Source organism: Carcharodon carcharias, chromosome 4, assembly GCF_017639515.1.
Source record: "Carcharodon carcharias isolate sCarCar2 chromosome 4, sCarCar2.pri, whole genome shotgun sequence".
NCBI classification, from domain to species: domain Eukaryota; kingdom Metazoa; phylum Chordata; class Chondrichthyes; order Lamniformes; family Lamnidae; genus Carcharodon; species Carcharodon carcharias.
The window spans coordinates 164,232,483-164,249,962 of NC_054470.1; the positions used below are offsets into that span (position 1 = coordinate 164,232,483).

At 41.5% G+C, this 17,480-nt stretch overlaps 1 protein-coding gene across 1 annotated transcript; it reads right to left on the reverse strand.

The window, feature by feature from the left end:
* Nucleotides 1-1,447: 1,447 nt before the first annotated feature.
* Nucleotides 1,448-17,210, reverse strand: LOC121277131 (G2/mitotic-specific cyclin-B1-like). Its single transcript, XM_041186180.1, has 9 exons — nt 17,160-17,210; nt 13,032-13,172; nt 11,696-11,788; nt 9,606-9,785; nt 8,522-8,680; nt 7,179-7,415; nt 6,227-6,367; nt 6,023-6,133; nt 1,448-1,809 (listed from the first exon to the last, which is right to left on the reverse strand). Exons 1-9 carry the CDS (start codon nt 17,178-17,180, stop codon nt 1,699-1,701), a joined length of 1,194 nt encoding a protein of 397 aa, XP_041042114.1. The 5' UTR covers nt 17,181-17,210; the 3' UTR covers nt 1,448-1,698.
* Nucleotides 17,211-17,480: the final 270 nt, after the last annotated feature.

Here is a 17,480-nt window from a genome sequence, read left to right on the forward strand (position 1 = left end):
CATGAGGCTCTACGCACACCTACACAAGTCTCCTCAAAATCTTGATATCCTTCCATCGAACATTTGTTCAAATGAATTCCACCCACAACCTAGGCCCAATGCAATTATTGGCCAGTTGTGCATGTGAGGTCTCATCACAGCCAGATGTGGATGGTGAAGCAGGAAATGTCTTTAAATGCAATTCTGTGTTAATTTAAAGTCATCCCTCCACAACCATATTATTTTGCAATGCATTATGACAATATCATAAGTCCCGACTTTAGGTTCTTAAAGATGCTGAGCCAAATTGTGCACATATGTTGGTTAAGTTAGACTTAAATTAAGTTTCAACTAAGACATACTAATGTGGATTCCATTTCCTTGGGGCCCAGATCGTTTAACGAACAAAACTCCAGGTTAGCGTTCAAATAAAACGGAACCACAACCACAGAAGATAAATTCCATCTTTACTATATGGTGTTTTGCACTCGTTATTGGTATTTTGGATTTAATTGCATGCCTGTCTACCCATTGCACTGTGAAACCAAAATGTACAATAAATATTCTCTTGGGTTCGGCTGTCAGTCAAGACGACCTTATTCTGAAGTGAACCTTTAAATAGCTAGTGGGCATTAATGTAAACTGATACTTTCAACATCTAAAAATACTAACTTTGGAAAGTATGAAAAGCATTCAAGCAAGGTAGAGAATTACAATCCAATAATGCTTCACACTGTGAAATATCAAATGAACATCAGAAGTTCCTTATCCCAATGGAAATGACTACAAATATTTGAGTCAGTCAATCTACTTAAGTCAACTGCCCTAAAGTTGACTTGTTACAGATCATTATCAGAACTTCAACTCCCTAACCAGAGGAGTATCTCAACATTCTGGTAGGGCAGAGCTAATTTAGTTGACAAGAATTATAGTTAAGATGTTTACAGATTATAGGGATGCATGGCACAAGAGTGGGGAAAGTGGTCATAGAAACTAAATTTACTCCAGCAAGCATTAAAATAGGTTTACTTATAAAGTATACAATCCATACAACTCCACTTAAAACCCAGTTACCCACCTTGAACATGCAGTTCCTCCATTACCATTACACTGGTCAGTGAATACTGTTTGAGATGCTGCAGCAACTCCAGGTTTTCAATAGTACTTTCCAAACCCATGACCTCTAAAACCTAGAGCAACTGTATGGGAACAAATCACAACCTGCAAGTACCCCCTCCAACTTATATGCCATCTGACTAAAGGATCACTGGTTCAAAATCCCTACATAACAGCACCAAGTGCCTACATCAGTTCACCATTGAATAATGTTGACACCCTCATTCAATAAATAGAAAATTGCACATGAGCCAGATTGGAGCTCATCCTATAACATTTTAATAAAACAATTTAAGTGACCTCAAGTCAAAAAAAATCATGTCAAGTTTGAAGTCAAATCCTATCACAGGCCCAAACTCAGTTCAAGGTCAAACAACAAAGCCAACTGAATCAATGTTAAAGATCAGCAGTGAAATCACAATGAATGGTGCAGATTGTTAAAAGTGGGCAGCAAAACAAAATGTTTAAAATCAGTTTTATTAGTGAAGAAAAGTCCAAGTAGTGGATAAAAATGGAAATTACATTTCTTATTTACAATAGCACATGGTGCTGAGAAGCATCAAGACATCAGACTATACAAGAACACATCACTTTCAGAGAAAGTTATTTCTGAGAGATTAAATGCTTTGAAAAGTTGAGTATCACATCAGATTTTAGCTGTGGAATGGTGCTGATCTTCATTTGCTTGCTGCTGGCATATTTGTTCTTAACAGTCTAGAAAGAAGAAATCCTGTTACAAAAGCTGCAATGGTTTGGTTTCAATATCAGGGTTGTTTAGAGGAAATTTAAATATAGTTAGCAAGCACATTTGTTATGACCAATTCCCAACATGGCTGTACTTTTGATAAAAGCAAAAACTGCAGATGCTGGAAATCCAAAACAAAAATACCTGGAAAAATTCAGATAAAAGCAAAAAAACTGGGCCTCTATCCAGCTCTACCTGTCCCCACATCCCCCCCCCCCCCCCGCCCAAAACCAGCTTATATTTCACCCCTTTTCTATTTTTCCTTAGTTCTGTTGAAGAGTCATACGGACTCAAAACATTAACTGTGTTTCTCTCCACAGATGCTGTCAGACCAGAGATTTTCCAGGTATTTTTATTTTTGCATGGTATTACTTTTGACTGGTAGTGTTACTAGGTTGCTCAGAAACAAACTAAAGCACTTCAGAATTCCAGAAACTCCAGATGGACAATGATTCTAGCAAGGCTTTTGATGCACATGGAGCTTAAGGCTTGACAAAAATGCCCCACATGGCAGATTGGTTTGGATCCCTTTTCTGACCATGGGTAATTGGTTCAATACTAAACCTATTGCTTTGTGTTACTCTTATGTAATACATGGTATACAAGTTTGCAAGTTGATTGTGAGGGAGAAAGCTCCAGACTGCAGGACAATAAGTTAACTGACGAATGGAATTCAATCTTGAGATAGTGCATGAGGGGAAAACAAGACAAGGAATACACTGTGGGTTACTGAGAAGTGCAGAGGAAGAGGGATATTGGAGTGCATGCCTGATGGGAAGAAAGTGCTTAAAGCTTACTTTATTAGTAAAGGGATGGAAGAGCAGGGAGTTATGCTAGAACTGTATAAACGCTAGTTAGGCCACAGCTAGAGTATGGCACAGTTCTGATGAGGTTAGTGATGTATTTGATTAATGTCAGATGCATGAGAATTAAGTTTAATAGCCAATGCTAAATCAAGACATGATAGAAAAGTAAAAGATGCCATACATAATATTAACAAGTATTGCATCTAGTTCTGGGCACCACACTGCTAGATGTGAAGGCATTGGAAGGTGCAGGAAAGGTGGTGGTTTCAGTGATGAGGAACCTCAGTTACATTGATGTTATTCCAGGCAGACCACCCAACATCAACTTAGGCACCAGAACTAACAGTAAACTCAGTCCTGTTGATCCTGCAGAGTCCTCCTTACGAACAAGGCTTGTACCAAAATTGGGAGAGCTGTCTCAGACTAGTCAAGCAACAGCCTGGCAGTCACTCATGGAATCATACCTTACAGATAATGTCCCTGACACCACCATCCCTGATTATGTCCTGTCCCACCAGGGCAGACCCAGCAGAGGTGGTGGCATGGTGGTACACAGGAGTTGCCCTGGGAATCCTCTGGAGAGTCCAGACATTAATTCTGGACCCCATAAAGTCTGATTGCATCAGGTCAAATATGGGCAAGGAAACTTCCTGATTATCACATATTGCAACCCCCTCCCTCAGCTGATGAATCAGTGCTCCATGTTGAACACCACTTGGATGAAACACCAGGAGTGACAAGGGTGCAGAATGTACTTTGGGTGGGAAGGCTTTAATGTCCCTTGAGTGGCTCAGAAGCACTACTGCAGACCAGGTCTCTAAATGACATAGCTGCTAGACTGGGTCTGTAGCAGATGTTGAGGGAACCAGAGGGAAAACCATACTTGGACTTCTTCCTCAGCCTGCTTGCCACAAATGCATCTGTCCAAGTGCCAGTAGGAGTGACTACAAATAGTCCTTGTGGAGACAAAGTCCCATCTTCACATTGAGGATACCCTCCATCTCTCATGTTGTGGCACTACCAGTACCAAGTGGATTGATTTTGAACAGATTTGGCAATTCAAAACTGGGCAACCATGAGGTGCTGTGAGCTATCAGCAACAGCATAATTGTAATATTATGAACTGGCATATCCCCCGTTCATTACCATTAAGCCTGGTTTAACGAATATTGCAGGAGACTGTGCCAAGAGCAGCACCAGGCATATCTAAAAATGTGTCAAACTGGTGAAGCTACAACACAGGACTACATGTGTGCCAAACAGCATAAACAGTTAGTGATAGACAGAGCTAAACAATTCCACAACCAACAGGTCAGATCCAAGCTCCACATTCCTGCCACATCCAGTCATGAATGGCAGTGGACAATTAAACAACTCACTGGAGGCAGCAGCTCCACAAATGTCTCCAAACTCAATAATGGAGAGTCCAGCATAGTGCAAAACACAAGGCTGAAGCATTTGCAACAATCTTCAGCCAGAAGTGAGAGTAATGATCTACCTTGGCCTCCTCTGGAGGTCCCCAGCATCAGATGCCAGTCTTCAGCCAGTTCAATGCACTGATAGCAAGGAGCACTTGAATGCACTGGATACTACTCTGGGCCCTGAAACTTCCAGCAATAGCACTTGTGCTCCAGAACTTGCCATACCCCTAGCCAAGTTATTCCAGCACAGCTACAATACTGGAATCTACCCAACAATATGGAAAACTGCCCATGTCCTGTACACAAGCAGGACAAATCCAACACAGCCAATTACCACCTCAGCCTACTCCTGATCAGTAAAGTGGTGGAAGGGGTCATCAGCAGTATCATTAAGCAGCACTTGACCCTGGTGGAACCCAAACTGAGCACTCAGCTTCTGACCTCATTACAGCCTTGGTCAAAACATGGACTAGAGCTGAACTTGGTGAGGAAAGTGTGACTGCCCTTGACATTGAAGCTTCATTTGATCAAATGTCAAGGAGCTCTAGCAAAACTAGACTCAGGGGGATCAACTGGGAATCAAGGGAAAACTCTCCACTGGTTGGAGTCATACCTAGCACAAAGGGAAATGGTTGTGGCTGTTGGAGGTCAATCATCTCAGTTGCAGGACGTCACTGCATGAGTTCCTCAGCGTAGTGTCCTAGGCCTAAGCCTTTTCAGCTGCTTCAATGACCTTCCTTCCATCTAAGGTCAGAAGTGAGAATGTCCAATACCATTCATAACTCCTCAGATACTGAAGCAGTCCAAGTCGAAATGTAGCAAGACATGGACAATATCCAGGCTTGGGCTGACAAGTGACAAGTATTTGTGCCAGGCAATGACCATCTCCAACAAGGGAGAATCTAACCATCACCCCTGGACATTGTGGCAATACTATTGCTGATTCCCTCACTATCAACATCCTGGGGTGGGGAGTGACCCCATCAACATTCTAGGGGCTACCATTGACCAGGATTGGACAAGCCATAAGTACTGTGGCTACAAGAGATGGTCAGAGGCTAGGAATCCTGCAGCAATTAACACCTCCTGACTCCAAAGCCTGTCCACCATCTACAAAGGCACAAGTCAGGAGTGTGACGGAATACTCCACACTTGCAGCTCCAACACCACTGAACAAGTTGGACATCATCCAGGAAAAAGTAGCCTGGCAGCACCTTCCAAACCCACAACCACCACCATCTAGACGGACAAGGGCAGCAGATGCATGGGATCATCTGGGAGTTCCCCACCAAGCCACTAACTTGGAACTATCACTGTCAAAATCCTGGAACTCCCTCACCAGCAGCACTGTACCTACACCACATGGACTGCAGCAGCTCAAGGTGGCAGCTCAGCATCACCTCAAGAGCAATAAACTCTGGCCTAGCCAGCAACACCCACAACCTATGAATGAATAAAGATTGGAGAAGTTGGGATTGCTCTCATCTTTTGATAAGAGATTTGAATAGAGGTATTTAAAACAATGAGGGGTCTGGACAGGAGAGGGAGAAACTGGTCCTAATGGTGGAAGGAACACAAAACAAGAGGGCACAGGTTTAAAGGTAGTTATTGAAAAGCAGCAATTGCACCACAAGGGGGAAACTTTCATGCAGTGAGTGGTTAGAATACACAGCCTGTTGGTGGAGGCAGGTTCATTGAGGCATTCAAAATGTATTGGGTTATTCTGAAAAGGAACATCCAGGAAAGATGGAGTAGCACATGAATTGCTCTTGGAGAGCAAAGAGACAAGGGCTGAATTGCCTCCTTCTGTGCTATAACTATTAGGATTCCAACCAAATTGGACTTTGAATGCTCCCTTTTCCCCTTAAAGAAAACCATGTTTGGATTCTACTTGAGAAAAGAGTCTGTCATTTCACAGTAAGAGAGCCCATGTTCACTGACAAGACTAAACTTACCACATGCTTAGTGAGACCTTGATTGACCTTCACAACATTCTTGGAAATGTGTTCCATCACTGGAATGAGATCATCTTCTTTATAGGTCATGTAATGCTGTAGAAGAGGTGTCTGAAAGAATTTTGTTGAAATAGTTAGTGTATTAGTGCTTCATGGAAACCTGTCAGCTAAGTGGCTGATGTTTTAACTGAAGTCAACACTCACCCATTCACCATTATTCAAGACTTTCTGAGCAAGACAAAAAGCAGCAGCAGCAATTTGGGATGGAAGATAATGCATCATCTCGTAGTCAACTATAGTCAGTTCCATCAAATATTTAGCCAGAGTATGGTGTTCAGAGCTTACCTAGGAGTTACAGCAAGTGCATTAATAGTCACCTATTAAGTCACCTTGTTGAAAGATTTTTGACACTAATTTATTGTGGTCAGATTTCACTTCAAGCTGATTCTTAAATTGCTAAACAGGGATTTTCAATTTACAAAACAGAATCCGAGTGCTCAGCCATCTGTCCATAAAATTAAATCTAGTCTGACTCAGTTACAATTCAAGCTGACATTAAAATTGTATACTTGCTTAGCAAAATGAGCCAGAAGCATGAGGGGTTCAAATAATCAACCTACAAGACACTGCAATAGTGCAAGATTGATCTAGCACCTTCAGTTAGCTTGAATCTTTAAAGTAATGATAGCCAATTAAGTACTTTGAAGCCACTGTCGTATTGTAGGAAACGTAGCAGTCGGTTCGAGAACAGCAAGATCCCAGTGGGGTGACAAAGACCAGTAATCTTGATTGAGGGATAAATATGGGCTAGGCTGGGACACCACCTTCCCTTGAGTTGTAGCACTAAGGCCTCAGGATTGAGATTGAGCCCACAGCCAAATTTGGGCAAAGAGCCACACTAGAGGTGCCATCTTCCAGGTGACATTAGAGGCTGTCCACAATCAGATGGACATTTCATGGTAAAAGATGATTTCCCCTGGTGTGATAGCCAACATAAGGCAAAAAATGGTGGGGGCAAAACCAAACTATTAGTTGCAATGTACTTAAGTACAAGGACATGGAGGAGCTATACAAAAATGAAAGTTGCTTTGTACAACTTCAAATTGCATTTTAGTTCTTCAAGAATCTTGACTGAACACAAGTAAGCTTGACTTACTTCTGCAACTTTTGAAGACCTCCTCAGAAAGTGCAGAGGAAGAGGCCTGCCTAGAGAAAAGTTAAGCTTCTGAAGAATCTTCCTCTCCATTTCACGTATTGCAGCTGTAGTGTAAGTGTTGTCAGTAACATAGACAAAGTCTCCAATTTCTGGAGGATACATTTCTTCATATTTAGATGCCACGAGCATTGCTGTCACACCAACAAGTTGTAGGTTGCTCTTGGTCACTGGATTATCCTGAAAAATGGAATGCTGCATTGTCACTGAATTATCCTCAAAACAAACAAACAAACCAGTTAAGGAATGCTACATCAGAGTATGTATGCAATCTGCTGCCTGTATTTCAAGGAGAACATCTTGTTCACTCATCACCTGAGAGTTTGCTGAGCTACATTAAACTCATGGCCTCTCAACCCTCAAATCTCTATACTTGATTCTGGAATCTGATTAGTAATATATTCAATTTCCATTAGTCACTAAGTAGTCTCCCAAACTGCCTAGGCCCCATGCACTTCAATTCCATCCACTTTTCTTAAAACACTGCTTTCCCAATCCATAATCTCCTAGGGCTCAGAGCCCATTTAATACAGTAATACACTAACATTGTGCCTTGGGGTATCAATTTGGTACATAAAAATCTTGTGAGTTAAGGTTGTTCTAATGCCAGAATTCAGATTATTAAAAAATTGAGGCTTTATAATAATCTAAATCTAGGAGTATTGGCAAGATATTTGGTTACTTTCTCCCCACCCCAAAAAGATCCATAGTTATACCTTAATTATAAAGGTATGAGGACCCCCTCATCTGAACTGAGGAAATCTTTTCACATGTGCTTCTTCAATCTTTGAAAAGTCTGACACTGAGGAAAGTGCCAGATGCCAGATAAATAAATAGTTACAGTTTTATTTAAGTGGATGTTTGACTCCTCCCACCCAGAACTTCATTTTTTAATTGCAGCCCTGAATGTCTCAGAAATCCTGGCTTGGAAGGAAAATAGCTTCCTCAATGCCACATTGGAAACAATCACATTAGCCCCCCAAATGCAGCCTCATTTTCCACAGTCCCAAAATTAAGCTTCTAAACTGAAGAGCTAGATCTTTGTACAAAGACCATCTTCACTGTTGTAATAAATTTCATCTCTATTCAACTTTTCCATGCTGCTTACATGGAAAATATTGCCTTGTCTGCTTTGTTTGATCAACTTTTGGTCCATGAACTAGCTTCCCTTCACTAGCACCAGGTTAACTGTAGATTTCACTGACTCACCTGTCCTATTTACAGAAATGAAAGCACTATCCTGACTGATTCATCATTAGCTCAAAAATGAAAGTTACTGCTCTTACCTGAAGGAATCGATCAATGATTGACACAGTCATGTACAATGTTTCTTGGAGAAGCTGAAATTTTCTCTGAACCTGTACAAGCCAGTCTATTAGGATAGCACGCATATTCCCAGTTACCTCCCTTCCTTCCAAGTACTTTGGCCTCACTGACTGTTCCACCTTTCAGAAGAGGGATTTTGGTTAGGGTATTGCTCAAAAAACAATACAAAATTTTATTCTTGCAGCATTAATCAACATCCATCAAAGAGATCAGTACAAGGAAGAAGGAAAGCTTAAATCTTATTGCAAATCAAACCTTCCTCTGCTAGCCTCCCAAAGCATTCCTCACTGGGCTTCAGTTCCACATGAGGCCCTAGCGACATTCCAAATGGTCATCATTTAGGTGACTGGAAATGAAGAGCCACCTAGCACACCCCAACTGCAGCCCCTCCCCCCCAGCACTTTTCAAAAAGTCAGTCTCCCCATAAACCTTGGTGAAAAACCCAGTTGTACCACAGCTCCAAAGAGAAATGAACAGAAGACCTTTGTCGATGCACACTAGCTCCCCTCAACTCTAGCATGAGTCAATACAGCATTAGAAATATGAAGATCTTTAGCAACCCAAGGTGGTGAACTAATGGCATACAGTACAACTCTTAGCACCATTATAGGAAAACAAGGTGCTTCACGTGATCAAACTTTAATTAGGACAGGTGGCCAAAGAAACTTTGATAATAAGCTGGGTTTAAGGAAACCTTAAAGAATTCCAGAACTTAGCCAAAGACACAGCTACTAAGTGATTAAAATCAGGAACATTCAGGGGACCTGAAATGAAGTGTTGGGATCTTGAGGGCTGAGTGATTTCAGAAACAGGAGGGTGGGGGGTGCGCGGGGTGGGGGGGGGCGAGGCCATGGAGAGTTTTAAAACAAAGATGACAATTTTTAAAAACGGATTGCAAGACCAAGAGCTAGCATAGATCAGTGAGGTGACAGGGCTCAGTGCAAGTTCAGACACAAGTCAGTGTTTTGAATGAGGACAAGGTTATGGAGGGTAAAAGATGGGAGGCTACAATAACCAGATCATTGAACTAAAACAAAGCCTGACCTCTAGTTGCCTCAAGTATTTGTAGATATCTTTAACGTATTCACTGCATAGCATGGGGTTGTCACCATCGTCTGCATCAACATCTTTAACAGGAAGCAGCACATCAGAGAAGGCTTGGCACAAGTCTTCAGCTATACAGCCTGATGTTTCCATCAGGGATGGTGATGTTGGTACCTGTAACTGAAGAGTAACAAACTAAACACAGGTAACCTTTCCAAAACTACAGAATTATAGCAAAGGCTGCCATTTACTCGATTACAATTAGAGCAATCTGCAATTAGCAAAGATTCCAGATTTTATACCCATAAAGATTTAAATATCACTAGCAATAAACCAATAAGAATGAGAGGCAATGTTATTGAAACAAAATTCTTAGGGTGCTTGACAGGGTAGATGCTGAGAGGTTGTTTCCCCTTGAGGGAGAGTCTAGGGCCAGGGGGCATAATCTCAGATTAAGGGGGCACCCATTTAAAACAGATGAGGAAGAATTTCTTCAGGGAAGAGAATCTGAAATTCTTTACTGCAGAGGCTGGGTCGTCAAGTATATGCAAGGCTGAGATAGGCAGATTTTTAAATCAATAAGGGAATCAAGGGTTATAGGAAAAAGACAGGAAAAGGGAATTGAGGATTATCAGATCATGGTTGATCTGATTGAATGGCAGAGCAGACTCGATGGGCCAAATGGCCTACTTCTGCTCCTACGTCTTATCGTCTTATACAGGTTACAAGAACCACAATTACTCAATTGGGGTCTTGTATTGCATCACATTGAAAGCAGAAGCAGTCCAGCATCTTTCACTTTAAGGACTCATTTAGTTGGTTGGATTAGTATTAAAGTTTTGCTTAAAAGACCAAATGTTGCTTAATTCAGTTTGAATAAAGACTGTAGTACTTATTGCCTCTAAAAATCAAAATCAAAAATTAATTGTAGAAATTTAAGATTCTGAAGGGCTCATCCACGTAGACAGGTTTCTGGCCAGGATTTCTAGAACATGGGGCAGCCTCAGGATAAGGGATTGATCATTTAAGACTGAGGTGGAAAACATTCTTCAGAAGATTCTTTCATGGGGTATGGGCATTGCTGGCAAGGCCAGCATTTCTTGCTGGTCACAAATTGCCCTTGAAATGAGTGGCTTGCTAGGCCATTTCAGAGGGCATTTAAAAGTCAACCACATTGCTGTGTATCTAGAGTCACATGTAGGTCAGACCAGATAAGGACAGCAGATTTCCTTCCCTAAAGGACATTAATGAACTAGATGGGTTTTTACAACAATTGATAATAGTTTCATAGTCACCATTACTGACACAAGCTTTCAATTATTTTAAAATTGGATTTAAATTCCACCAGCTGCCTTGGTGATATTTGTACCAGTGTCCCCAGAGAATTTGCTTGGGCCTCTGGGTTGTGAATCTTTGGAATTCTGTACCCAAGAAGATTATGGATGCTTAATTTATTATATTCAAGCCTGCAGAATAGACATTTTGGTCTCAGGTAATCAAGGGAGCAGGCATGAAAGTGAAATTGAATGGCAGAGCAGACTTGATAGACCATATAGTCTCCTCCTATCTCAGCCTTAGCAAACAACTAGAAAACTGGCAAGTTGTATAAAGCTATGCCAACTGAGCAAGATTGTTTACATGTAAAGCTCAGGCTGAACAGCATTTCATACTTGCTTTCCAGAAAAGACATTTACACAATATTATGTTGCAATCAAAACCAATTGCGAAGTGTCACATTTTAAAGTCATCAAATGCAAGACTTTAAATAGTAACAAATCAACAGCAGATAGTTTTGGAGGGAAGCAGCAAGTAGCTATTCAACCTGCTAATTGCTCTGGGAACAGACTTATCCCAATCTTGGGAAGGGCCTATTTGATTTTTCCCCTGGTCCTGTTAGAACATAAGCTTGAAGGACAGGCCAGAATAAAGCTATTTAGCAGTAGAGGTTTACCCTCAGGTTTACTCATTAGAGAATGCTAGTAAGGATGTAGCCTTATTTACTGTATAAATATGCCTCATGCTATAATGTTTTTGCCTAATCACCCAGTTTACATCTAGAATCAAGTTTATAGGCCACAGTAATATTTTACCTTTGGTATATCTTCATATTTTTCTGCTTGAGAAACAACTGGTTTGTTGAGCTTCTTCACTGGTTCCACCTTTGGGGCCACTGTACCTTTCCCCTGCAAAGTTGTAAATTTAGGCATAATTTCATGATCGGATCCTCTTTCTTCTCACCCCCTATTAGGAGGGAATTTAATTTTTTGAAAAATGTTTTATGTAGTAGCTATCAATCTTTCTAGAAAATGAAATTAAAATTGCTTTAATTTTTTTAAATTTAAAAACAGCAAGCTCTGGAAATACTCTAGGTCTGGCAGCATCTGTGCAGAGAGAAATAGTTTAACATTTGAGTCATATTTGAATCTTCAGAATTGAAGGGTAAAAACATGATGGGTATGTGCTGTTGAATAGGGGATGAAGAACAAAAGGAAAGGTCTGAATTGGGTAGAGGGCAGGAGTGATTCAAGAACAAAGATGTCATGGAACAAAAGGCAAAGAGTGGTAATATTGTAGTAAAGAAACAAAGCATTTGTCCAGAGTGAGTGTTAATGGCAGCATAGTGAACTGCTCTGTCCAAAAATGGAAACATGAAAAACCCCAGCACATGGCAGAAAACCAAATGGAGAGTAGAATTAATGGTCTGATATTGAATACATTGTTGATTCCTGAAGGCAGTAAAGTGCCTAATCAAGGGGTGTTGTTCCTTGAGCTTCACTGGTATACTGCAGCAGGCAAAGGACAGAAAGGAGCAAAGCACAAGGTGGCAAATTAAAATGGCAAGCATCCAGAAGCTCGAGGTCATGCTTGCAGACTGAGCCAAGGTGCTCTACAAAGTAGTCACTCAACGTGCTTGGGTCTCCCAATGTGGGGGAGACACATTGAGTGGTGCATACAGTATACCAAATTGAAAGTAAAAATCAACTGAAAGGAATTTGAGGTTTTGGACAGTGGGGAGAGTTGGTAAAAAGGTTGGTGTTACACATCCTATAATTGCATTGCAAGGGGGTTTGGAGTTGGAGGTGATAGAGATGATGACCAGCGTGTCATGGAGGAATTGGTCCCTTCAGAATGGTGACTGCAAGGGCAGGGGAAAGAGCGCAGCAGCATTGTGCTGAGTGGTGAAAAGTGGCAGAGGAGGATGATCCTTTGAATATGGAAGCTAGTGGGGTGGGGAGTGAGGACAATGGAGGTCTGGGAGGGGTGGAAGGAAAAAGCTTAGACAAATTAGTTGTTAGTAAACTGACAAAATTACATGTTAATATAGGGACACTAGAGCTTTTATACAAGATGTAAGCAAATCAAACCAAGTTAGGAGGAGCTTTCTAGCTTGGTAAAGGACAGGTTATCAAACAATGCACTGCATACCTTTTTCAAAGGGACTTTAATTCCTTGTGCCTTGTTTCCTATGTCCACCAAAGCAGTTCTAGGTCTCAACCCAAGTTTTGTTGTTCCAGCTTTTGCTGGAAGGACTTTTGGTTCAACATTGTCTTTACCAACACGGGTAGCCTGTAAATTAAAATATACAGTAGTTATGCTATCAAAACAGAGATAAAGAAAGAGTCATACTAACAAATGGCACTGGAGGCTACTCAGCCCATCATGGGCATGCTAGCTCTCTACAAGAGCAACTCAGCTGGTCCTACTCTAGTTCTTCAATCCATCCACTGTATTACAAACTTTTGTGGCTAACTCCTTAGCTATTGGATTGCAACTTGCACAGGATACCCACTTCCAACTTATGTAATAGCACTGTCCAGTCATAGAACCAAATCCAAACACTTTCCACTGCCATCAAGGGAATTCAAAGCTTTATTTAATTAAAAATAATCTAGGACAAGTATATATAGTAACCATAGTAAGAATAGATGTAATGAGAGTTGAGCATTGTTGAGGGGGATGGGAGACAAAAAGAACCAGTTTGATTACAGATTTGTAGCACTGGATATTCAAACAGAAGGGTTGAAATATGTAAAAGAGCATTCCGGAGAATGGTTCCATGCAACATCCACAAGGATGAAGAACATTAACCAGGCTACCTCCTACTTGCCCAAAGCCAGCATTTGAATTGGCCTGTCGGGCTGCCACACTAATCCCAGTGAAAGTTGAGTGGGGGATGCGCAGGGAAGAAATAAGTAATTTTCTGCAGGAAGAAATGGTCCCTCAAGACTGATGTATCTTAGCTACAGAAAGATGGAGATCTAGCAGGTGTAGAGGAATTGGTTGCACAATGTCATGTAAACACCAGGCCAATTGTCTGTAGTACTGACTCACTGCAGCTCCTTCTGCAAAATGGTAAACATCACAAGGAGGCAGTAATTTTCTAATGACAGGTATATTAGAAAAAAGCTTTGATTCCAAGTTTATGCTTTCATTGCTGAGGGAAAACAGTCTGCATCTCAAGATCCAATAGTGGTGTTGTATCCAGATGAACAAAAATTGAATAGAAGTAGATTTTCCCCAAAAGTGTTTCTAGACAGGAGATGACAAAAACTGCCAAAACCCAAAGATTGCCATTTAATTCTGAGAAAACATCATACATAAAAACAGAAAATAGGAGCAGGAGTAGGCCAAATTCAGCCCTTTGATCCTGGTCCACCATTCATCACAATCATGGCTCATCATCCAACTCAATAGCCTGCTCCTGCCTTCTCCCCATATCCTTTGATCCCTTTTGTCCCAAGAGCTATATCTAACTCCTTCTTGATCTCTGCATCCTCTTCACAGCTCACCCTCCCACCCAGCTTTGTCTCATCGGCAAATTTGGAGATATTACATTTAGCTCCCTCATCTAAATCATTAATGTTGTGATTAGCTGGAGTCCCATCACCGATCCCTGCAGTACCCCACTAATCACTGCCTGCCATTCAGAAAAAGACCCGTTTATTCCTACTGTTTCCTGTCTGCCTACCAGTTTTCTATCCATCTCAATACACCACCCCCAATCCCATGCACTTTAATTTTACATGCCAATCTCTTATGTGGGACTTTGTCGAAAGCCTTCTGAAAGTCCAAATAAACCACATCCACTGGCTCCCCCTCATCAGCTCTACTAGTTACATCCTCGAAAAATTCCAGTAGATTTTTCAAGCATGATTTCCCTTTTGTAAATCCATGCTGACTGTCCGATTCTGTTACTATTTTCCAAGTGCTCAGCTATTAAATCTTTTATAATGGACTCTAGAATTTCCCCACTGGTGATGTCATGCTGACTGGTCTATAATTCCCTGTTTTCTCTCTACCTCCCTTTTTAAATAGTGGGGTTACATTAACTACCCTCCAATCTGTAGAAACTGTTCCAGAGTCTACAGTATCTCAGAAGATGACCCACCAATGCATCCACTATTTCTAGGGCCACTTCCTTAAGTACTTTGGGATGTAAATTATCAGGGCCTGGGGATTTATCAACCTTCAATCCCATCAACTTCACCAACATAATTTCCCTGCTAATATTGATTTCTTGCAGTTCCTCCCTCTCACTAAACCCTGTGTTCCCCAACATTTCTGGTATGTTATTAGGGTCCTTTGTGAAGGCAGAACCAAAGTATGTATTTAATTGGTCAGCCATTTTTGTTCCCCATTATAAATTCTCCTGTTTCTGACTGTAAGGGACCTACATTTGTCTTCAATCTTTCTCTTCACGTACCTATAGAAACTTATACACAGTCAGTTTTTATGTTAAGCACAAGTCTACTTTCATACTTCATTTTCCCCTTCTTAATCAACCCCTTGGTCCTCCTTTGTTGAATTCTAAAGTGGTCCCAATGCTCAGGTCTGTTTTTTTTAAATCAATTTGTATGCCTCTTCCTTGGATCTAATACTAATTTCCCAAACCATGGTTTGGCCACCTTTCCTGGTTTACTTTTGCACCAGACAGGACTAAACAATTAATGCATTCACCCGTGCACTCTTTGAATGTTTGCCATTGCCTATCCACCATCATCCCTTTAAGTAATGTTTCCCAATCCATCATAGCCAACTCACATCTCATACCAACATAGTTTCCTTTAAGATTCAGGACCCTAGTCTCAATCAACTATGTCACTCTCCATCTTGATGAAGAATTCTCATATTATGGTCACTCATCCCCAAGGGGCCTCACATAACTAGATTGCCAATTATTCCTCATTACACAATACCCAGTCTAGGATGGCCTGTTTTCTAGTTGGTTCAACATATTGGTCCAGAAAAACATCCCATATACACTCCAAGAATTCCTTCTCTACATCATTGGTACTAATTTGATTTGCCCAATCTATATGCAGATTAAAGTCACCTATAATTACAGACATTCCTTATTGCATGCATTTCTAATTTCCTGTTTGATGCCATTCCCAACATCACCACAGTTTGGGATCTATATACAACCCCCAATAACATTTTTTTGCTCCTTTGTTTCTCAGCTCCAGCCATACAGATTCCACATCTTCAGAGATAATATCTTTCCTCACTATTGCGTTCATTTCCTCCTTAACCAGCAATGCAGCTCCACCACCTTTTCCTTTTTGTCTGTCCTTCCTAAATACCCCTGGATGTTCAGTCTCCATTCCTGGTCACCTTGCAGCCATATCTCCGTAATCCCGACTATATCATACCTGTTTACATCTATTTGCGCGGTTAATTCGTCCACTTTATTGCGAATGCAACAATACACGACATAAACTAAGTGGTCATCTATTTTACGACCGGCCAGTTCATTGCAAACTAGGACTGTGTTGAAAACCTTAATGGTATTCATTGCTGGGCGCGATATTCAACGCAGCGTCCCAGAGCTTTGTAGCATTACCACCCTTGCCCTTCATTCTAAAACAAGGACACCCGCCCATTTTTTTTTTTGCACGCGTTTCTGTAAAAGGCCAGGCTATGGGTTTGATCACGCATTCAAAAGGCAGGCAAGGTTCTTTGAGGGGGAGAAAGTCACAGGAAATCCCAATGAGCCCAGTTGCAGAACAGCATTTTCACCCTTCCCTTAGCCCCCGTCCCCCCAAAGGCAGTGAACTACTATCGCCACTTTCCAGGCACATGCCATTAATAAACATCGTCCTAAAAAAAAAAAAGGGGGTTGGAAAAACTAAACAAAAACGGTAATTATACACCACCATCAGACCAGAGGTTCAGATGACTAAACATTTACAGAAATCTTTAATTTGAGTTCGGCCCGTTATAACCGTGCAGCCGGATTGACATGAAGTGGTCCCATTCAAAGCAAGCCTGCACTTTAAAGTGGCAGAAGGGTGATCGAAATTATAGCTCGACGAAGCTGAGCTTCCGCTCGCTTTGAGCGAGCCCAATAAATAAAAAACAGGTGCGTTATATAGGAGCTTCCAAGTAAAAAAGAAAATAAAACAGCATTTAGCTTTACGGCCAAAGTTAAAACCCAAACAAAAAAAAAGTGTCGAGCTAAAGAAATAATTCCTTTAACATCCGATCCCCGCAAAAAACCTACTCGGTGCACCGCTTTACAGTGGGCGAGATTTGAAAATAAATAACTCGAACCTTGACCAGCCGGAGAGCCATGTTGACCGCCTCAGCACTCGCTGCAAAATGAAATTCAGGCTGAGCCTCCGAGTTCACATTTAAAATCCCCGCCGCTCCGCGCTCATTCGCTGCCGTTCCACATTCCGCCTCCTCTGATTGGAGGAGGCCGCGCCTCTAGAATGCGTTGCCCGGGCGATGGGTTTGTCTGACGTCAGCAATTTGTATCGGTTTGGCCGCTCGCTGCATCATTGGAAACAGGGTTAACAGCTGGCGGGCAGGGGCACAGGAGGGAGCTGCTGCTGGGCACTCTGTCCGCGATTGGGAATGGCTTGGCATCCT